The following is a 24,368-nucleotide window of genomic DNA, read 5'->3' on the forward strand; positions in this document are numbered from 1 at the left end:
TTGAGTTAGAATTACTGGATATTAATCCTAAGAGGTGAAAATTATTGTCCTATTCATTTTCCCGCTAGTTCACCCAGAAAATTTTTTTTTTCAATAATTCGAATTGTATCCAACTCCTTATATCAAAGGTAATAGGGTATATATTTTACCAAACTGGGAAAGATGGTGTGTTCCCAAATTTAGCAAACAATAGACTAGTGTCTTTACTAATATCTAAAAGAAAGACAATTTAGATGCAATGCTGCCCATATATGGTAGAAATGGATTTTAGTATGGCTAAATTAATAGCCCATACTCCTTTGTAAACCCATTCCTCCAAATAAGTATTTAGTCAATATAATAGCTGATAATAGCTGCTAGCAGAGGTCCTATAAAGAGATAACTCACTAGGTCCCTATTCACATGTAACAGTCTTGTCTCAACGCGTTTCTCTCCTATACTGAGGAGTTCATCAGGAGACTAAATAACTACTAGAGTCCACAGACCCACTGTTTCGTCTACAGACATACAGGTATACCGCGCCTCCCAATATGCTCTCACAAGACACGGTACCCTCGTATATTTTTTAAGAGCATAATAGTTCACTTCCTCAATGTTAAAGATGGGCAGTTAAAACCGCCGTTCCCCGTGCCTTGATGGTAGGCACAGGTACAGAGATGAAAGCTGAAGGCAAATCAACATTGTACATCCCTTTATACCCGGAACGTAAGGGTCTACTCACCCAGCCTTTCGCGCGCATCGCTCCAGAGTGGGGGCGTGTCTCCCGGAAAGTTTTTGACCACCATACCAAACCATTAGGGGTTAGAGATAGGAGTTTTGTGAAACATGACTTAAATTGACGGTTTGGATTCAAATATGATTGGGTTTGAGAGGGACTTCTAGAAGGTAGATCATTGTGTATATGGATAGTCAGGGAATGGTATTTCTGGGCTAGGTACCTTAGGGATGGCATTTTTTATATATATTGATGGTTAGTTTGGACAGTCAACAGGTCCTAATGAATAAAAAATATATTTTTCTCTACATATTTATGCATCTATAGGTTATGGCTCTAATTAAAAGGATATCTATAATTATAGAACCATGCTGCATGCTGTTGTATCACATTTTGTGTGAAAAACGCACCTTTATTATTAATATCTTAGTATGGATTCACATGGTGTGGTTTTTGGAGAAAAAAACGCATTTCTGCGAAATATGTATATACTTTAATCGGGTTAGCTGTGAATTGCTGCAAACTATCGATTTTGAGTGCAGAGGATGCGATAAGGGAAATACCATATCGATACTTACCTGACTTTGGATGTCCTGAAAGAATAACACTCTCCGACCATGAACGGTGAGCTAGTAGCGTCACCGTCACCATAACAACCGAGCCTCGCGCTTACAGTCCAATCGGAGGGTGGGAGCGGCTCTCGCGGGAATTCCGGGAGACACGCCCCCACTCTGGAGCGATGCGTGCGAAAGGCTGGGTGAGTAGACCCTTACGTCCCGGGTATAAAGGGATGTACAATGTTGATTTGCCTTCAGCTTTCATCTCTGTACCTGTGCCTACCATCAAGGCACGGGGAACGGCGGTTTTAACTGCCCATCTTTAACATTGAGGAAGTGAACTATTATGCTCTTAAAAAATATACGAGGGTACCGTGTCTTGTGAGAGCATATTGGGAGGCGCGGTATACCTGTATGTCTGTAGACGAAACAGTGGGTCTGTGGACTCTAGTAGTTATTTAGTCTCCTGATGAACTCCTCAGTATAGGAGAGAAACGCGTTGAGACAAGACTGTTACATGTGAATAGGGACCTAGTGAGTTATCTCTTTATAGGACCTCTGCTAGCAGCTATTATCAGCTATTATATTGACTAAATACTTATTTGGAGGAATGGGTTTACAAAGGAGTATGGGCTATTAATTTAGCCATACTAAAATCCATTTCTACCATATATGGGCAGCATTGCATCTAAATTGTCTTTCTTTTAGATATTAGTAAAGACACTAGTCTATTGTTTGCTAAATTTGGGAACACACCATCTTTCCCAGTTTGGTAAAATATATACCCTATTACCTTTGATATAAGGAGTTGAATACAATTCGAATTATTGAAAAAAAAAATTTTTCTGGGTGAACTAGCGGGAAAATGAATAGGACAATAATTTTCACCTCTTAGGATTAATATCCAGTAATTCTAACTCAATAGGGTATAGGGTTTATAGTGAGTTCATTATGTCATTTTTATACCCGGGGTTAATATTTTAATAATATATTAATAAAAGTTACATTTTATGCCTTTTTTTGGAGAACAAAGTTCGTGAATTGATCGATTCAAGTGGAAGTTGTGTTATATAAGTCGCTGTATGGTCTGAGATGATTTCAAGGTGGCACGGCGCACATGATCCGCCCGCGTTTGAAAGATCAGGAAAAGCATTCAACAGATTGGTGTTGGTAGTGGTCAGGCACCACCAGCTAGAGGACGACAATCGGATGCTGCTGCGAAAGGATGGTGTACACCTAAATGACATTAAACTGGACATTTTTTTTTTATAGCAGGGATTCAAGATGGAATAGAAAGGGTACTGTTCCTGCTTGGGGGGGGTTGGACCTCGTTGTAGGCTTACACCGAGATCCGGTGTCATATAACAGGACCATGGCCCCCTTTCTCAGCGATGAAGAAGACCAACGATGTGCCCAACTAGAGACAAAATCCAACGCATGCCTACCAGGAGGTGGGGCACTCGGGACACACACTACAACGTTCGCTGAGGAGGAGGGTAATGGGATTACTGCATATGGGTTATATATATACATATATATATGTATGTGATATACAGTATATGTAATAAAGCTGTGGCCAACCCCACCCATTCAAAGGTAACTGTTGTCCGTAATTATGTTGAAGGTCACACACAAATGGGTTTGGTGGAGGGGAAGGGGTTTTTGGTCCAGGGGAGAATGTTCAATACGGCCGGTCTGCAAGCCGTAAATAGGCATTCGTGTGGGCAGTGCGCTGCAAGTACACAGAGCCCATTATAGTCTATGGGGTCTGTGTGCTTTGACAGCACATCGGTTGACAGTCCATGCGGACTCCTTCCGGACGGAATACAAGCGCTAGTGTGAACCAACCCTAAGATGCTAGTGAAGAGGAGAGTAACAAAAAGCGACTTTATTTTGGAAATTGCACACTTCAAAAAAATTTATGAAGGGGCATAGTGATTACTTTGACCCCAGAGTAACTCTCAAAGAAATGTGCAACAGATAATACAAAATGAAAATTGATATTTTCTCAGATATATTCTATTTACGTACCCAATATGTCATGCCCAGGTTGTGGAACTGTGAGCAGTCAGCTCTACCACTGTTTCCTGATTTTGGTGCGGTCCTGCTCTTTTGCTTGAAAATATGACAGGGCTCAGGAGTGAAGAGCACCATGTATTTATAACTGCTGAGGTAAAAATTAGAAAACTGACACTAATTTCAGAAACTGCACCCCTGACGTAAGTTATATAAGGGATATAATGAACATTTTGAGCCCAAGAGTGCTTCCCAGGTATTAAATGTGTAAAAGTGAAAGTTAACATTTTCAAAGAAATACACAATTTCGGTGCCAAATATCGTGTCCACATAGTCAATAAATATCTGAGTAATAGGGGTCAAAATGTAGCCCTCGCATGGATCAACTGTCCGGGGTCACTTCTCATACCTGCACTATATACTGCAAAGTGTCAGATGGCTCCAGGAACCAGTACTACAACTCAGCTCTCACCAATGGTAAGTTTCCACTGAAATGCAATTTTATTTTTTTTTACCAAATACCTGCAGATTGTTATTTATAACTGCACAGTTATCTTAGCGGGGCGTTCACACTAAAGCCGCTGTCCGCCCTGGGGTTTCTGTACTAAACCCCGGGGAAACTGGACAGGGGACGGTTTGCTGATGGTCAGATTTAAAACCCATTCACTTGAATGAGTTATTAAAGGTAACCACCGGTGTCCGTATGAAGCCTCTCCGCCTGGAAAATGTTTTGGTTTTTTTCGCACGGACACATAGTTGTACATGCCTCAAGAAGAGAATACACAGTGTCTTCAGCATATGAAGCCTGCCATTTTACCTGACTATACAATGCAGCAGACTATACTATTTTTTGACCTATTAAAGAAAACCAGATCATTTCTGTCTGCTTTTTTTTTGGACAGGCACAAAAATATGTCATGCTACTGTCGGGGGAACACCCCAACTGTTCTCCAGGTATGCCGTGAGGTGCCAAATTAAATGTAGGTGTGGTGAAGTATCGAGCTTGGGAGATGCACAGAGACACAGACACCCGGTTCTGTTCCAAAGTAAATCTCAGTTTATTGCTAGCAAGCATACGATTATAAAGGAAAATAATGGCTTTATGCCAGCTTAAGCGTCACAGAATACATCACATAACAATATACACTCACCGGCCACTTTATTAGGTACACCATGCTAGTAACGGGTTGGACCCCCTTTTGCCTTCAGAACTGCCTCAATTCTTCGTGGCATAGATTCAACAAGGTGCTGGAAGCATTCCTCAGAGATTTTGGTCCATATTGACATGATGGCATCACACAGTTGCCGCAGATTTGTCGGCTGCACATCCATGATGCGAATCTCCCGTTCCACCACATCCCAAAGATGCTCTATTGGATTGAGATCTGGTGACTGTGGAGAACATTGGAGTACAGTGAACTCATTGTCATGTTCAAGAAACCAGTCTGAGATGATTCCAGCTTTATGACATGGCGAATTATCCTGCTGAAAGTAGCCATCAGATGTTGGGTACATTGTGGTCATAAAGGGATGGACATGGTCAGCAACAATACTCAGGTAGGCTTTGGCATTGCAACGATGCTCAATTGGTACCAAGGGGCCCAAAGAGTGCCAAGAAAATATTCCCCACACCATGACACCACCACCACCAGCCTGAACCGTTGATACAAGGCAGGATGGATCCATGCTTTCATGTTGTTGATGCCAAATTCTGACCCTACCATCCGAATGTCGCAGCAGAAATCGAGACTCATCAGACCAGGCAACGTTTTTCCAATCTTCAATTGTCCAATTTCGATGAGCTTGTGCAAATTGTAGCCTCAGTTTCCTGTTCTTAGCTGAAAGGAGTGGCACCCGGTGTGGTCTTCTGCTTCTGTAGCCCATCTGCCTCAAGGTTCGACGTACTGTGCGTTCAGAGATGCTCTTCTGGCTACCTTGGTTGTAACGGGTGGCTATTTGAGTCACTGTTGCCTTTCTATCAGCTCGAACCAGTCTGGCCATTCTCCTCTGACCTCTGGCATCAACAACGCATTTCCGCCCACAGAACTGCCGCTCACTGGATGTTTTTTCTTTTTCGGACCATTCTCTGTAAACCCTAGAGATGGTTGTGCGTGAAAATCCCAGTAGATCAGCAGTTTCTGAAATACTCAGACCAGCCCTTCTGGCACCAACAACCATGCCACGTTCAAAGGCACTCAAATCACCTTTCTTCCCCATACTGATGCTCGGTTTGAACTGCAGGAGATTGTCGTGACCATGTCTACATGCCTAAATGCACTGAGTTGCCGCCATGTGATTGGCTGATTAGAAATTAAGTGTTAACGAGCAGTTGGACAGGTGTACCTAATAAAGTGGCCGGTGAGTGTATATTATAACTGGTCAGATAAAAAATGGGTGTTTACATATGACGAGTATGTGTACCCATGAGTATCCCATGAATATCTGTGTCCGCCATCTTGAGCACCTGACCACATTAAATCATTGTACTCATTATAGGCAGCAGACTTTGAGTATGTTTCACGTAACATTTTTAATGAGGCCTAGCTCTTATCACCATGTCTTCCCATATGTGGGGAGTATGGAGAACATTCTCGAGGACTTATAACAGGATGTCCTAATCACGATAATGCAATAATCAGCATTTTACAGAAATACTATCTTTATTTGCCAAGAAAGTTTATGTGGAGGTTAAACATGGAGTATAGAGAGCAAAATGGCTGAATGAACCAATGTCTGTCTTATACAGATATTATGTCCCTCACACTACGTTTGTGTGTCCGCCCAAAAAAAACAAAAAATTTTTTTTAAAACATTGATCTCTATGTAAACTGATGGCCATCCTACTGCATCTGTATATATACATAAAAGGGGCTCTATCACCAGATTTACAGGTTATGAGCTAACAATATGCCTGAATAGCCTTTTTAAAGGCTATTCAGGTGCTGCTATTCATTTACATCGATATGTAAATGAGCTTGATCGTTCACCCCTTAGCGTCATAGCTTCTGGACGCCCACCGCTGCCTCCAAGCCCCCCCCCTGCTTATTCACGGTGGTTTCTATTGAAAGCACGCACGTGCACAGTAGCGCTCCCTCTGGCACGCTACTTCGCATGCTCCAGCTCGCAATGTTCTCTATGTGAAAATGGCGCTAGAGCGTGCGCAGTACCACGCCAGAGGGAGCGCTACTGCGCACACACATGCCTTCAATAGAAACCACCATGAATAAGCAGGAGGAGGGGGGGCTTGGAGGGAGCGGTGGGCGTCCAGAAGCTATGACGCTAAGGGGTGCACAACACACCCACCGTGCTTGATCAAGCTCATTTACATATCGATTACCAAGGTAATTAACAAAAACAGGGGGGGGGGGTGTCTTTAACAAACTAATAGCAGCACCTGAATAGCCTTTTTAAAGGCTATTCAGGAATATCTTTAGCTCATAACCGGTAAATCTGCTGACAGAGCCCCTTCAAATGGATGTAAAACACATGAAGTGAATGGAGCTAAGCCGGCATCATTTCCATTTCTCCCTGAACACAATGTACAAAGGTCGGCCGATATGGACATACATCTCCCATACACTCCCACCTTGACTTATAGATTTTTTTCCAGGATGCCTCTGTATTGAACAATGTAGTCATCTGCACTTCTCTATACAATGAATAAAAATGGTAAAGTGGACGGAGCCCGCGGGCCACACTTTGTGTAACACTATAGCGGCACATCCCGGTCATACACCCGTTTTCCTAGAAATACTACCACGCCGTTGCTATGCTGGTTGCTAAGCCTGCCTCCCCCTGTCAGCCCAACTTCCTAGCTGACCACGTGTAACATCTAAGAGCTTCCCTTGTAAACAGTGACGGGAGAATATTTCGTTCCGGGTAAGGAAATAATTCCGGCAAGCGCAAAGAATCCTGGGAGGCCATTGGCTCGAGTTCCCCGGCCAAGATGTCTGACATGGAGGATGACTTCATGTGCGATGATGAGGAAGATTATGATCTGGTAAGTTCTCGGTAGCGGGAAGATGATCGGCCTCTTCGGTGCGGCCCGGACTGGCGGCTTCTTCCTTCCATTACGCAGCTGCTCGACTAAACGGCAACTCTGTTGGCGGGACAGTGAACAGGGCTAGCTCCCTCCTCCTCCAGGCTGGCGCTCTCAGCTGGCAGCAGTGACACAAGGGGCCCCGGGATGCTGCACTCTGGGTACACCAGTCACCTGGAGGCCTGCCTGCCTGTCTAAAGATGGCGCTGCGAGAATTCCGTTTGCTCGGCGTCTCTGTGATTTGCTGTGAAGTCCCGTAGGCCTTGCTGTAACCCTCTGAGGCCCGCTCTGCTCCGTGCTGCATCAGTCCCAGGCATGCAGAGATGCTCTAAACCCAAAATGTATCTTCACTAGAGCTGCTCCAGTTACATGCAAGCCATTGTTCTCTGAGGCAGGGGATAGATGCACTTGCAGGGGGCTACAGAAAATGTCAGCCCTGCCCTATCTCACAGGAGCCCTTCTCTGACACCAAACACACTTCCATTAGGGCTGTGAATGGTGTTTGTAGCTCTTCATATGGGACTTAGTTGTCGTTCTGCTAGTAGTCATGGTGTGGCTTGTATGGAAGAGACTCTCAGTGTCCAGTTCTTATCCACAGTGTATTAAAAGCGATTATATAGAAACTTGTCCACCAATATCTGATCTGGAAGGTTTATTCGCCAAAGGGCCTTAGAAAAATGACCGCTGAAATTGGATGTTAAAAGCTCAGTAGAAAGGTGATAAATGGTAGATTAGTTTGGGTCTAACCACTGGGACTTCCAGTTATTGGCAAAACAAGGAGCTGTGGTCCCCCCCATTCCTCCTAGCTGCAAGACTGCTGGTCAATGGAGTTGTACTCGCCCAGACTCCCTGAATTAAGCCCAGTTCACATCTGTGTTTGGGTCATTCTGTTCCCCTATCCACATGAAATATGCAGAGAGAGAGAAGTCCTACAAGCAGCACTTTTCTCTCTGCATTTTTTGTGCGGAAACCACATAGACCCCATTATAGTCTTTAGGGTCCATGGGTTTCCTTAGGTAACTGCTTTTTTTTATGCAGATAGATTTCCGTTTGGGGGGTCCCCAAGCAGAAATCTAAACCGGGTCTTAGCTCTTCAGTTGTGAGTAATACACTGAGCTGTATGTAGTCTTGTGGATTAAAGCTAATAATCGGTTCAGCAGCAGGTAACGCTGCCATGAGAGTGATGATGCATCCAGTCCTTGAGCTGCTGGTCCTTTCTATAAGTGAAACGCCAATTCATTTTATTTGGATAAAAATTACTGGTCTGATGGTGACTTATAACGTACCTGGATGTGGCGGTAGCTGCATCACTGGAATGCTGGTGCTTTGGCTTCTGTATAAGTGACAGATGAATTTCTTCGGGATATCAGTACAGGCTGTGTGGTTTTGTTGTTGTAGTCTGTGACAATATGCAGCTTAAATTTATCAGTCTTAGGCCCCGTTCCCACGGAGTAACGCACCACTTATTCTGACACGTAAACACGTGTCAGAGTGAGCGCTGTAAAACAAAATCCCATTGACTTCAATGGGTGCCGGCTTATGCGCGCCCCACGTTGAAATCAATGGGTTAAAATGCCTCCCATTGATTTCAATGTGTAGCGCGTGTAAGACGGCACCCATTGAAGTCAATGGGATTCTGTTTTACAACGCTCATTCTGACATGTGTTTACGTGACAGAATGAGCGGCGCGTTACTCCGTGGGAACGGAGCCTTACACAGAAGTAAAAGCAGTGGGAACAGGGTGTGGATATTGAGGCATCCCAAGTGCACTGTACACGACCACCTGAACAGTAAAACCACACGGCAAATAATTATATCAAGGTATAATTAATTTGTGTGTCACTTACAGAGAAGTGAAAGCAAAAACGACCTGGGAATTGCATTTGAGTATGTTGTGTGCTGTCACTCTAAGTCTTAAGGTGAGACCAGACTTGTGTGGCTGTCCATATGTAGTGGCCAGTGGCGCATGATTTTGTTGGTAAATTTTGCAGCCGTTGGCCACTGCAAATGGTTGTGATTTGGTAGTGTATGGTCTGCTAGTCCTGGCATTGTGCACTCTTTAAACTCCAGGTTTCAGGCCAGCTGCCTGCCAGCATTGGTGTTATACTTCTGTAATTAATCACGGTTCTTCCCACAGCACTTTAAACAGAAATTTTGCGGAGTTTTCCTTCGCAAACTTTCTGTTACCATTATATCTACGGGAAAGACACTGGTGTTTCCGTAGATATAATTGACATGCTGCGATTTCCAAAAACGTGTTGGTTTTGGAAATCGCAGCGTGTCCGTGCAGCGGTTTTTACCACAAAGTGGGCATGGGATTCGCATGAATCCCATCCACTTTGCAGTTACTGTAAAACGCCACGATTTTTAAGGTCATGGGGCCCCTGCCCTTAAAGAGGATTAACAGGTCTGCCTCTATGCAAAAAGACCTGTCTTTTACGTTGAGCCATGCCAGAAGAACCTGGGTAGGAGCTGCCCATTAGATACTTCATCCTTTATCCAGGTCTTTTTAAAACTATGGGGAAGATTTCTCCTGAGAAGAATCCATTTTTCTTGAATTCAGGGCTATAATAGTTCATGCTAGATTTAGTAAATATTGCATGATTGATAAATTGGTAAAACTTAAAGAAGATCGCCAAGTCACCCTGTGACTCCTTTACTAATGTTAGTGAATAGATTGGGATTCTGACCACTAGTGTGCCATGACCGCAACTTCAAAGTTGAACTTTGACTTTTTGCGGCACACTAGTAGTCACCGTGCAACTCCATTCACTTCCATTAGTAAAGTCTCAGGGTGGCCCGGTGATCTTTGGTTGTACCATAATTATACACTTCTAACCTGAGATGTTACCCCATCTTTTATTCCGCCCAATTACTGCAGTAAGAATGCAATAATATTTAATTTAACAAAGATTAATTTGATAAATCTGGCTACATCAGCTCGACAGGCTAGCCAGACTCATTTTCCCACCCACTTGCCAACACTGGGAGTGTTTTCGAGTAAAACATAATATGTTAAAATAAAGAAGTCTGTCAGTATTTCAATATAAATCTTCTGACAGATAACTTTTAAAGAAAATCAAGGGCAAAAAAGTCTGCACATGTCAGTATGATGCTGTAAAGTAAAGCTTTTGTCAATGAATCTCTCATGACAGATAACTTGAAAAGGACATCAGAAATATACAATATACTACGTCATATATAGAAGTTGTCATATATCTGAGATGTCTTCCTCAAATTCCCCTTTTTAGTTGGAATAAGGGGAGAAGCTGCTACTAGTCAGCAGAAAACCTCCCAGCATCAAGAAAAGAATTGCCCTATTCAGGCATTTCCCCATGAGCAAATGTTGGGATACCAACATTTCTTCATCTTGAAGATGAGACTACCACTGTCTGCAGCAGCGTATCCCCTCTCCCTATTGGAATAAACAAGTACTTGGCTACTCCGAGCAGTCATGTTTATGGGGGACGTCAAGGAGCATATTTTGGCAGATGGCTATTAACTTTGTCTTGCCAGCTTAAGATGATCATTCGGCAGTCACATTTGATGCCAGCTGTAGATATTTGACTAGGACATCTATTACACTTTTACTGTTGCTTTAGATTGACAGGGTATCGCATTAAGCTGGCACACTGTGCCCAGTATTTTCATGTGTCATCGGACATCTAAAAGCCATGGGTACTTTGCGGAATAGTGCTCTGCAGTCATAGTAAAGCGTCGCTATAAATAAAACTTGCCTTTAGAAACATAGCTTAATTATATACCTGAAAGGCCCAAGATCTGTGGTTTATGTAATCTAGCAATAATACCCTTATCCCTTTACTAATCTTTATAGTAGGTGCTATACATTCCAGTTGGCAGTGTTCTTTGGCCATTCACCAAACCCAGACTCATCCATCACACTGCTTGATAGTGATTTATATCAGAGTATGGTGATCTTAGGCTTGTGTCCAGCTTTTAAACCATGTAAACCTGTCTTGAAGGTCCCTTGAAGCTTCAAGACAAGAACTGTGCCCAGTTTTTGTCTTATCTTGAAGCTCCCTGTGCACAGTTCTTGTGCTGATGTCACTTCTAGAGGCGGTCTGGATCTGTAGTGAGTGATATAACAACATGGACGATTTTTTTTTTTGCATCACACACCTCAGTTCTCTTTGGCTCCATTCTGAGAGATTGATTTCTGAATGGTTTCCGAATTGACTTGTGGCAAAGGTGTCTTCTGATTAGACCTTTTCAGTTTGTCTATGGAGATTACACTGCTGTGTGCTTGACTTTTATGTACCTTCTTGTAATGTTTGTGACTGATACACCTGATCTCAGGAGAGATGCTCACATACTTTCGACCATACAGGAGCCCAGATTTATCACAGTGTCTGATACTAGTAAATACCTTTACACTGTTTAGTCTTAATTTAAAGAGGACCTTTCATCAGATTGGGCACAGGCAGTTCTATATACTCCTGGAAAGCTGACAGTGTGCTGAATTCAGCGCACTGTCGGCTTTCCTGATCTGTGCCCTGGGTAAAGAGCTATCGGTCCCGGTACCGTAGCTCTTTACAGACAGAAGGGTGTTCCTGACAGTCAGTCAGGAACGTCCTTCTTCACAGCATTGCCTATCACGCTGTGCTGTGTGAGCGGGGAGGAATGCCCCCTCCCTCTGCTCACAGTGCTCGTCCATAGACGAGTATTATCAGCAGAGGAGGGGGGTGTTCCTCCCCGCTCACACTGTACAGCGCGATAGGCACTGCTGTGAAGAAGGACGTACTTTACTGACTGTCAGAAACGCCCTTCTGACTGTAAAGTGCTACGGTACCAGGACCGATAGCTTTTCACCCGGGGCACAGATCAGGAAAGCAGACAGTGCGCTGAATTCAGCGCACTGTCAGCTTTCCAGCAGTATATGGAGCTGCCTGTGCCCAAATCGGTGAAAGGTCCTCTTTAAACCCCCTTTTAGTTGACTTTGAGTCAGAATTTTACCCCACAATTTTGGTGCATTTTTGGCACATTTTGACAATGCGAGTCATACCCAGATGTATAGCAAGTTAGATACAATTTATCTAGATGTATCACATTAACCTCAATAGTAAAGCTGGGCCAATAACTATGGTGCATAGCTATCCCATGCATGTTTATGAATCTCTTACATCACTTTAGGCATGAGATTTCTGACACTTCTTTTCTCTAAAAGTAGCAGAAAACTTAATCTAAGATTAGAGAACATGGCCTGTCATGCACAACTCGATAATCCTTCACCACAGATAAAAATGTATGCCAAACCTACAGATGTTCCTACAAGGAAAATAAAGTAGCTTAGTACACATGCTATCCTTTAATTATCATTAGCCTATGTTCACACTAAATTATAATGGATGCCAAAATGTTGTTGTACAAAGGAAGTAAATATTTGACAAACCATATTGACTTTTGCTGTGTCTCTTGTAGTTTCTGACGTTTTGACATGTACAATAAAGCTGTTTGACAGGGGGAGCCTTGTTTTGCAGATAGATCTGGGTCCCTGTGGTTAGGCCATCAGTGTTGATGTGAATATCTCTTTAAGTAATGTCCCAACGTCTTCTCACTTCATATGGTATTGCAAAGCTGCCGTGTGTAAGACATATTAATCCTCTTCAGTCTGATCAGGTATTCGTCCATGGCTGTATTCCCTCCACTAATCTTCTTTCTCAGTCTTATGCAAATTATCTTTAAAAAAAAAAAACCAACATGGTTGTATTTTCACTGTCGACATTATGTGTAGCCTTGTTCAACTTTCTTTTGCATGTTCACTAAACTATATATGTACTATTATGTCTCTTCCATTTGATAGATTTTTATATATGGCGGAGATTTTATGTAGTTCTTCTTTACACAGCAGAGCATTGTACAGGAGGTTGTAGGACGGCACATGAAGTCCCCTGTGTCACTGTTCTTTATCAGATTCTATATGATAAAGATCTTGTTTCCTAGAAACAATTGTTATATGTTAAAGCCCATTTGAAATAAAGCATGCAATTTGTCTGATTCTTCTGGAATTGAACAAAAACAGCTTTGATAAAAAAAAAAAAAAATGTAATGAATATGGAGATAGATACACAGTGTGGTTCTAGGCACTTCTGTCTGAAGAACAGTATTTTTCATTATTGGGAAGAAAAACCAAGGAGATGACATAAAGAAGAGAAAAGTGTCTTTGTGCATAGCACATTGCAGCAATGTTTATAAACCCACAGTTTGATATATTTGCTTTGTTTTGTGCTATTGCAGATGATCGATACTATTGAGTTTTCTTTTTGTTGTTGTCCGCACAGGAATACTCAGAAGACAGCAACTCTGAGCCCAATGTTGACTTGGAAAATCAGTACTATAACTCCAAAGCTTTGAAGGAAGATGATCCAAAAGCAGCACTCAGCAGCTTCCAGAAGGTGAGCCGAAAGTTTACTTTTATTCTGTACAGTGCTTATGGGGTATTATTCAAAAGGTGTAGGTTTTTTTTTTTTTTCTTTAGTAAATGGAAGCGTTCTATCGTGAGCTTATAGTGCTTACACTACAGAGGGTTTATTGCATTATGTCCTTCTAGGCAATGCGGCACAAGCTAGCCATCACTCATAACTTATCTGCACTGAAACGTCACAACAAACTGCAGCTCTGAAAAGGTTGGACTAGGTTATAGTGGGTTATCAATCTCTGAATATACATGAGATTGTTTCCATTCTCTATAAGCAAGTGGTAATCTTTAGATAAAGGGAATTTGATGGTTCAATAGCTTTTTATTGTATAGTGATTGATCTATATTAGCCTAAAACTAGAAAATAACTTTAATTCTGCAGAATCAATATTTTGTTGGTCAGACAAGGAGAGTATCAGTGTGTTTGACAATTTTACGCAATGGGACAGATCAACTCTTCATCTATTCCATTATCCCTATTTAAGGCACATGCATGAGCCGCTGAACCAAGCTTTGTATTTAATCATTCAGTTTTATATTGCTGTAAAATATTTGATGTACTGTTACCCTATGATATCCCTGGTATTGCCATATTGGGGAGTGTAGTGCCTATTCATTCTAAACATATTTTCAGTCATTATGTTGGCATGTTCTTAAACCGTATAAAAACTGGTAAATGTAAGTAAAGTTTTGTTTTCCTGGGCACATCTGATGTGTGATCATAGTACATATAGTTTGCATACGTTTTTTGTATCCTGTAAGAGCAAACTAAATTGCTAAAATTACTATTAAACTAAATTAGTTTCTTAACCGTATATATATTTTTAAATTTATTTCTTGTATGTGTTTTTAGGTTTTGGAACTGGAAGGTGAAAAGGGAGAATGGGGATTCAAAGCATTGAAACAGATGATCAAAATAAACTTCAAACTGGTAAACATTTAACACCATTGTAGCTTATTTCACACTTTCTTTCGTTTATGAAATAGTTTTAGGGGGCACTAACTTTCATTGTTCCAGTCCTCTGATGCTATTGCTTAATAAAGCATACAAGACATAATACTTGCAGTGTAATCATGTAAGAACTGCTTGAAGCAGATGTGTAAGATTTGCCGTAGGTATATATGTAATCCCTTTAATCCTTACTCAATGATCTTGGCGTGTCCTTCAGTTTCTGGCTATATGAAAATGAGTGTGTGAGATGGAAGGAAAACTCCCTTTCAAAGGCTCCTATACAACTTGATAAGTGTAATTTTTACCTAGCAGGTTTTCATACATGTTGTGCCTCTAGATCAGGGGTAGGGAACCTTCGGCTCTCCAGCTGCTGTGAAACTACAACTCCCAGCATGCTCCATTCACTTTCATGGGAGTTCCAAGAACAGCAGAGCAAGTTTGCATGCTGGGAGTTGTAGTTTTGCAACAGCTGGAGAGCCGTACGTTCCCTACCCCTGCTCTAGATAGTGTGTCATATATGTAATATTGGCTTCCTTAGTTAGGTTTGAAGGGATTTTCCCCTCTAAGGGCCCATTCAAATGGTGCAAAATGAAGAAGAGCAGAGGCGGACTTGCTCCTCAGATTCCTCTTCAATTTCCAGCTCTCTGAGTCCCTGCAGTTGAAAGCCATGGCATTCACTCACTGATCAGTCCCAGATGGATTGGGCTCAGCTGGTGATCATCTGAGTGTCTTGCGCCAAGAGGTCTGTGGCTCATCAGCCAAGGAATCCGTGGCAAGATCAAACCAAACACTTAATTCAGCATCCTTCTTCAATCTCTTCCTCCTGTTAACAACAATGGGAGGCAAAGCTATCTCAAAATCAACACCACATTCCACAATGTGAACATACCCTAGGGTAGTGGTAGAGGTGGTTTGGAACAGGAACTGAAATTACCAGCCCAACACAAGTAGGTAAATATGATCCTGAAGATGAATACCTTTTTATAAGGATAAGTTCACATGGAGGAGTTTGGCAGAATGTGCCTAAAAAAATCTTCAAATTCCCGGCAGAATCTGCTTGCTTTATTAAAAAAAAAAAAAAATAACAAACAAAACTTCCTGTTTGATGTTGGGTTGCAGAACCCATGGTGTGTAACTAGCAAGCAAGCCAACGGCGTTGCCTATCAGTATTTCATGCTGCATGTGGTTCATGCAGCATAATTCATCTGACAGTATACCTTTTTATATTTATTGACATAGTTAAAGGGAGTTCGTCAGCCCAAAATGTATATAACCTAATCACAGTACCTTGTAAGGCTGTCAGCACAGTTTACAATGATTTCTTATTCAAGACCACAGCTCCATTCATATAAAAATAGTCCTTTTATCCCTGAGCAGATGAGCAGAAAAGGGCTTTAGGGGTGCTGCTTTCCATCACTGGGTTTCACTATCTGCTGCTGCTAACTCCTGCACAGCTCCCCCACTGACTGTACTGTGCATGTCTGATGATGACCTGGAAGTCAGGGAAAAAGGCTGCAGATGGTGGCAGTGTGTCGTCCGACATGCACAGTAAAGTAAGTACTTTGTGCTGACACCAAGGAGAGATATGTCAGGCAGCTAGAAGGGGTAGAGAAGAGCAGTAGATGGTGAAGCCATTGACGGAAAGTAGTGCCCCTAAAGCTCTTTTCTACTCATTTGCATACCAATATAAAAAACAAACAAACTATTTTTCAAGAATGGAGCAGCGGTCTAGAATAAGAAATACATCATAGTAACCTGTACTGACAGCCCTACAAGGTACTGAGATTAGTTTATATCACGATTTTGTATTAAGTTTTACGTTTTTAAATGCAATCTGATTGATTCCAGGGTTACCACATCTTTTTAGTTTTTTTTTTTTTTTTTTCTTTTAACCCCTTTAAAAAAAAAAAAGCGGAACTTTGCAAAAAAAAATAAATAAATTTGCAAAAGTTGTTGTAGTTGCTGCATTCTGACACCCATAACTTATTTTTATATATTTTCATGTATGGGACTGCATAGGATGTGGGGGGTTTTTTTTATGAGAAGCGAAAGAATGGCAATTTTGATTAAATTTCCTGCTGTATCCGAAAAATGTTGTTAAATGTTTGTAGACCAGGCATTTTTGGATATAGAGATGCATTATTGGTATGTTTTATTTTTGTTTATCTTTATTTGAGATTTAGGGAATGATTTTTAAAAACTTAAGAAACTTTAGATCGCTTGTCTCCTAAAGTCCAATACTACTGTATTGTAGTCAATAGGCATATAGTGATGTGCTCATAGAGGAGCCTCAATAGGGAGTTAGTAAATACAGGCCTGGGAGCCTTCATAAGGCTGCAGGCTGCCATGACAACACTCGTCATCTTGCGACATGAGAACTATACCAGCAGTAGAAGTCGCTGGGGCAGTGACAGTAGGGATTTTCTTGTTTTTTTGCTTAACTTTGGTACCCATAATGAGAGGGATCAGTGGTGGGCTCCAATCGCTTTATCTGTGTTTTTTTTCACTGTCAGGTACATGTAGCCTTAATAAGCTGGAGGGTGGGGAGAGCCCTTGTGTAATGAATATGGCTGACTTACAGGTCATAGTGCTTCTTGGCAAATTTACGGAGTACAGACACCCTGCTGAAAGCAGTATAAATGTGGAGATAGATTCCCTGCTATAGCAATACAATATTTTTAGGAGCTTCTGTTGCAGATTTCTTGATATTTGGTGGAAAAAAATAGTGATGCTTGTAGCCCTTTTTTTTTTTTTTTTTCTTCAACAAAACGGACACTAACTGAGACCTGATTGGCCACACTGACGTGTACCAGGACGGCATTGTTGGTGTCTGTCTTATGACGTATCCAACACTGTGTCATAGTTTCCATAATAAACAAAAACCATGACACAGATGTGAACAGGGCCTAAGTGGTGGCACACATGTGAGAATTGAGATGCTGTAAACGTTCATCCAATGCTCACAACAAGTTATCAACAGATTTTTCAGTGATTTGGTGTGCTGTCAGTTCAGGGCTCGTTCACATCTGCGCCCAGTGTCCGTTCTGAAGGTTTCCATTTCCTGCACAAAACAGAGGCAGGAGACGGAAACCTGCAGGACTCTTTCAAACCCATTCGTTTGAATGGGTTTGAAAGATGTGCGGCAGTGAGCGTTTTATGCTCTCCGCAGCGAAACCGTTTTTTTTAAACCAGACAGAGTTGGACATGCAGTACTCTGTGTCCGATTTTAAAAAACCTGTTTCGCGGCGGAGAGCATAAAATGCTCACGGCCGAATCCGATCTGACAGGTTTCCGTCTTCTGCATGCAGAAGACGGAAACCACAGAACGGACTGCCGAACGCTAGTGTGAACGTAGCATAACAGAATTTAATGCAAGGTCATAATGCATTGATAAAGTGTATTACAGACATAAATGTCTTCAGATTGAGTATAAAAACCATGTATTTTGAGAACTTGCCTCCAATATCCTTTTGTATTTTTTTAATAGGGTAACTATCCTGAAATGATGAATAGGTACAAGCAGCTCTTAACCTACATCCGCAGCGCTGTGACCAGAAACTACTCTGAAAAATCTATCAATTCCATCCTTGACTACATCTCCACTTCAAAACAGGTCTGACTTGTTTAGATGGTTTAAAAGATATATTAGAAAAAAAAAAGTGTTATGGGGTTGATTTATTATCACGTTTAAAAGTAAAACTTTCTTTGGACCACTTTATAAGATGTCTTCAGGAGACCTTGAAGTACCCCATAAATGTGTGATTGTTAGTAGTCCTTAGGGATATGTGTAATAGGAAACCTGCTTATAATATATGTGCTCTAAAAAGCTACTGCCACATACTTATAACACGTTATATGTGCAGATCTAAGAGTATGTTCACACAGCAGAAAATGGTTTCTGTTTTGTGAACTTCTGCGCGGCATACTGCTCCTGAATGGGCCTAAACAGGAACTTGTCTCGAGCCACAGAAAGATAGGGCATCTCGCTTCTTTTTTCCTCTACTAGCTAGTGGGAAAGAAAAGCAAGCGGCTCCCATTGAAGTCAATAGGAGCCGTTTTTGCAGGCGGATTCTGCGTCAACATCCGCCTGCAAAAAAACTCAGTGTGAACTAGCCCTAATAAGTAACATACTTTTTTTTTTTTTTTTTTTTCCTTTTGGTAATGTAAATGTTGTTTAGAGAGAAGACTGTTGTACTATTGAGAAGACTTGCACCCTTAGCAGACTGGGGTCACCAAATTGTAAACTGACTCTAGTGTCTGTAGTTAGGCTGGCTGTCATCACTGGGCAGTAAGGGACGCTCTCACAGTACAATGCAATGGACGCTACTGTGAGGGAAGGACGTTCCTGACTGACTGTAAGAAACGCCCTTCTGACACTGAATAGCTACGGTAACGGCCCCGATAGCTCCTCAGCGAGGGCACAGAACAGGACAGCCGATCGTGCACTGAATTTAGTACACTGTCAGCTTTCTAGCGGTGTATTACACCTCATGTGCCCAAGAACGTGAAAGGTCCTCTTTAAGCAATGATTAAAGCCATTCATATACGTCTGACCACCTTTAGGGACCATGTTTCTAACCATTTTATTCTACTGCAGCTTGATAATAGCCAAAGGTTTATGCATAAAAATGATTTATTGACAGCCCTCAGTAATGTGTCTTAAAGGGAACATGTCAGGGCAAATTGGAACACTGAGTGACCCACAGGTCTTTATTGACCAGGGGTTTAATGTCCCAAATTGCCATGTTATAATGCAATCCACTGCTGCTTTAAAAATAAAGATTCTTGTGATTATGTAGAGATGAGTCTCATCTGACTCCTCTTTGCTGCTCCGAGCACCTGCACTGTTCTTCAGTGAAGCCAGAGATGTACACCCCACTTTCACTTCTCTTGTGCCCGAAGTCTGGGGCATATGCACCAAAGCTGAGATGTACCCCTCTGTCTTCACCAAAGATCTGCGCCAGTGCTGGGAGTATAGCTGATAGGTGAGTATACTTTTTTTTTATTATTATTATTATTATTATTAACGTAGCTCGCATTCACACTGAGTAAACATGTGTGTATTTTTGCAAAATACACGTGTAAAAATAAGACTCCCATTGACTTCAATGACATTTTACAGGCGTATTTTTACAGGCGTATTTTTACACATGTAAAAAATATCATTGAAGTCAATGGGATAGCAAAATTTACAAGTGTAATTTTACTCTACAAAATAAACTAGCGTTTACTCAGTGTGAACACAGGGCGATTTGGGACCATAAGACCTGGTTCGTAAAGACCTATGGATAGTTTAGTGCCCCAAATCACACTAACAGAATCCCTTTAAGTAACCCTTTAATAACTGTAAGAGGTTCACCATTAGGTGGATTATCACCTCCCCATAATCGTGATGGTGGCACCATTGCATTGACATTTTGTGGGTTTTTTCTTTTTTTTGTGCTATTTCCCAAGATGGACCTTTTGCAGGAGTTTTATGAAACAACACTTGAAGCTCTGAAAGATGCAAAGAATGATCGGTTATGGTTCAAAACAAACACAAAGGTAAGATGAAAACTTGTCTCATATCAGTTAAAGATGGCAGCATGCTAGGCACTATTTTATGTTTGTTGGTAGTAAAAATACCAGATTGCATATAAAATTTGACTGAGAGCTGAACTCATCTGACGCTTTCTACTTGCAGCTTGGTAAGCTGTATTTGGAGCGTGAAGAGTATGGAAAACTACAGAAAATTCTCCGTCAGCTACACCAGTCATGTCAGGTAATTATTTTATACTCTCTAACTTTGTTGTATTTTATGCAACACATCTGTATCTCATTACACGGGATAATGGAGATTAGCTGGTTAAAGGGATCCTATCTTTCAAACACATTTTTTTCTGAGTAACACGTCGGAATAGCTTTAAGAAAGACTATTCTTCTCCTACCTTACGTTGTCTTCTCTGCGCTGCTGTTCCGTAGAAATCCTGTTTTTTGTCCGTATGCAAATCAGCAATGGCATCTTCTTCCGGTGCAGGTTTGATACTTCTAGGCCTCGGGCAGAGCAGACTGCACATGCCCACAGGCCACGAAAAAATGGCCGCTTACAATACTGTATAAGCTATTCTTGTGGCCTGTGGGCATGCGCAGTCTGCTCAGCCCTAGGCCTAGAAGTCTGAAACTCATGTCCCGGAAGAAGAGGATGTTGAGGCCGTTGCTGACGAAGATGGAGGCGGCGCTAGAGAGAGTTCTCTTGCAGCATTGGAGAAGACAATGTAAGGTAAGAGAAGAATAGCCTTTCTTAAGGCTATTCTGACATGTTAGTCAGAAAAAAATGTGTTTGAAAGATAGGATCCCTTTAATTTCATTGTTAGATCAGGTGAAATAGAACAATCTCAATTTCTGTAATCTTTTAAAAATGCACCTGCGTCCAGATATTATGGTTGCATGCTTGTTGTGGTGCCCCTTGCTGGTTGTTTTTTTTTTTTTTTTGTTTTTGTTTTTTTTTGTTATTTTCCTACTTGAATGTCCACCATGTGTCCAGTTCTGGTGAGAAGCAGCAGAAACCATATTAGCTTGTCAGCACAGGAATCACTCTGCTGGCCATGTGCAAGAGGAGAGGTGGGTGCAACTGAACTGCTGGGCGTGTTTGACCACCAGCACTGAACACATAAGTGGACTTTCTAAAGTGCAATTCCAAGAACAGCAGGGGTGCTTTACCAAGTATTTAGCACCATTATACAGATATAGGGAATTAAAAAAAAAAATTATGTTCTGTGTGCTGTAAACAAGAAAAGTACCCACAAGATGATGAATCTGACTGCTGTTCGATTATAAGTGTGGGAGTTCCAGCATTCTGACTTTTAATGGAACAATGGTTGCGTCTGTGGCACCTAGGCACTAGGCTATATTCGTCAGTCTGTAGACTGCTTAGTGGTTGCTCCATTGTAAAAGGGAACATGGGATCACAGTTATTATGCTCAGTGATGATCCCATGCTAGTCAAGGTGTTTTTTTTATTTGTTTTGTTTTTTGTTTTGTTTTTTTGTTTAATTTCCTTCAACTAAAGTTATTAAACAACTTGCTAAAAGATATATCATACCTATTAGGCAGGGTTCACACTACCGTTGGTTTCCGTTATGAAGGTGTCCGTTAAAAAAAACAACAAAAAAAACGGACACTTATCATAACAGACATTGACGAACACTAACTGATGTTAATGTGTCCATTTTTTTTAACTGATCCATTTAATGGAGCAATGAAAAAACGGACACACTAGCATCAGTCAGGGCGGATTCACACCTGCGCCCGGTCTCTACTGTATCCAATCCGACGGGCTTCCATCTTCTGCCCCAAGAAACTGGACAGGGGATGGAAACCCAGCGGTCAGTATTTAAACCCATTCACTTGAAGTGACCACCCGTGTGCGTCTTCTGCTTCTCCGCAGCAAAACCGTTTTTTTTTAATCAGACACAAAGTCGGATATGCAGGACTTTGTGTCCGGTTAAAAAAAAACTGTTTGCCTAGGAAAGGCAGAAGACACACACGGGCGCTCACTTTGAAAACCCATTCAAGTGAATGGGTTTAAATACTGACCGCTGGGTTTCCTTCCCCTCTCCAGATTTTCGGGGCAGAAGACTGAAACCCGCCGGATTGGCTAAAGCGGAGACCGGGTGCAGGTGTGAACCTGCCCTTAGTGTCAATTACAATCAGTTACTCTTGGTATTTTTATTTTAATTTTAAAATAATGTCCGTATTTTTTGTTTTGTTTCTGCTTTTTGAGTGTGTGCAGAAAATAACGGACAATAACTGATGGCTATCAGTTACTGTCCGTTATAAGTCCGTTGCCTATAGACTTCAATGTTAAAAATAAATAAATAAATAAAAATAATGGACACTTGCCATCCGTCAAGAATCCTTTTTTTTTTTTTTTTCAAACGGACACAAAAGTTCTGCATGTAGGATTTTTTTTTTTTGTCCACTGGGAAAAAAACGGATTTTGACAGATTGTGTGTAAACGGACACAAGATAAAATCCCATTGAAATGAATGGAAGTTTTAACGGATTACAGATGGTTCAGTTAGTGTCCGGTGCTAAAAAAAAAAAACAAACAAAAAAAACACACCCACAGAGAAAACACTTGGATACCATTGAACAACAGAATTCAGACAGTATCATACCAAATGCTGCCCGAAACACGCAACAACATAGAATTGTAACAATGTATAAGAAGGCAGTTTTTTAAATATGTTTTATGGGTAATATTTTTGGTCAAAATAAACATACACCCCTCAGGAGTTCTCTGTCATTTTAGAAAATGAGTCGCGAAAACCATTTTGTAATGTCTCCTTTTCTTCTTGTTGATCTAGACTGATGACGGAGAGGATGACCTGAAGAAGGGAACACAACTACTGGAAATCTATGCTTTGGAAATTCAAATGTATACAGCACAGAAAAACAACAAGAAACTTAAAGCACTATATGAACAGTCCTTGCACATCAAATCTGCCATCCCTCATCCTCTTATTATGGGAGTGATCAGAGGTGAGATGAAGACACAGATTCTTTTAACTTTAATTCAGTTCTCTTTAAAGCAGACTGTCCATTTCAGATCAGCATGTTATGATTCCGTTTCCTCTGGTTATGAGTCTGCTGAGGTAGTGATGAGCATGGTGCTATCCCTGCACCTTCACCAGTGATTGATCCGCTCTGTCTACAGGCAGATAACTTGTAGCCAGCAATCATTGGTGAAGCGGTGGGAAGAAACATGGGGTGTGCTGTCTTTATTATCATCATACTCAAAAGTTCACCTCCACTTTACTCTTCTGGCAGCAAGTGAAAATAACAAATACATTTAAAAACAGAAAAAAGAAAGAAAAGGAGAACATATGTGTCTAAAGAAGTAGAAACAGGTGTAATCACATATCTGTATTCAGCATTGGGAACTGAATCTGTCATCCCAAAAGGGTAATTTCTCCCTTGCTCTTGAGCTTGGATAATCCATACATTGCTCAGATTAATAATAATAATATCTATTTATTCAGCGCCAACATATTTCTCAGTATTTTACAAATTATACACTTACAGTTCATGTACAGTCAATAAACAATAGGGTTATTCCCCTCCTCACTTCTGCTTACAACCTACACCTGTATGGAATAAGCTCAGATCTTAGAGTTAATAATGCACAAACATTAAATATGAATATTCTGGGAAGCCCCTGGACAGTCTCTTGGATTGGACCAGCATATTTACAATGTATGTAGAGCTCTCAGATGATTGATACAATAAAAGGCATGGCTGGACCACCACAAGGCTTTCTGCCATGCTTCAACTATAAATTGTTTTTTGTTAATTATTTCCCCAGTGATTATATGCAACAGTTTATTCTCGCCTATTGTCTGGAGTTGACTTTGAGACAGATTTTCCCCCTTAACCCCTTAGCGACCCTTGAGGTAACTGTACGTCATGGGTCGCATGGGGATGTATGGAGCGAGCTCACACGCTGAGCTCGCTCCATACACGGCAGATGCCGGCTGTATCATACAGCCAGGACCTGCCACTAACAGCAGCGGTCGGTGCCCGAGCCGATCACTGCTGTTAACCCTTTACACACTGCGGTCAAACGTGACCGCAGTGTGTAAACGGCGCCGGCGGCATGGGCGCCGCCATGTT

The 24,368-nt window shown here is 41.5% G+C and overlaps 1 protein-coding gene across 2 annotated transcripts in view; it reads left to right on the forward strand.

Annotated features, from left to right (window-relative positions):
- Window positions 1–7,166: 7,166 nt before the first annotated feature.
- The window catches only part of COPS2 (COP9 signalosome subunit 2), a 40,928-nt gene continuing 23,726 nt past the window's right edge, over window positions 7,167–24,368 (forward strand). The window contains exons 1-7 of one of the 2 annotated variants that reach the window (XM_075273351.1): window positions 7,167–7,288; window positions 13,627–13,740; window positions 14,617–14,694; window positions 18,203–18,328; window positions 20,170–20,259; window positions 20,399–20,476; window positions 23,063–23,237. In XM_075273351.1, coding sequence (XP_075129452.1) covers window positions 7,235–7,288; window positions 13,627–13,740; window positions 14,617–14,694; window positions 18,203–18,328; window positions 20,170–20,259; window positions 20,399–20,476; window positions 23,063–23,237 — 715 coding nt within the window. In that variant the 5' untranslated portion in view covers window positions 7,167–7,234. The remainder of the gene's footprint in view (window positions 7,289–13,626; window positions 13,741–14,616; window positions 14,695–18,202; window positions 18,329–20,169; window positions 20,260–20,398; window positions 20,477–23,062; window positions 23,238–24,368) is intronic. The other variant, XM_075273352.1, reaches the window with a different exon arrangement.

Source organism: Leptodactylus fuscus, chromosome 5 (genome assembly GCF_031893055.1).
Source record: "Leptodactylus fuscus isolate aLepFus1 chromosome 5, aLepFus1.hap2, whole genome shotgun sequence".
Taxonomy (NCBI): Eukaryota; Metazoa; Chordata; class Amphibia; order Anura; family Leptodactylidae; genus Leptodactylus; species Leptodactylus fuscus.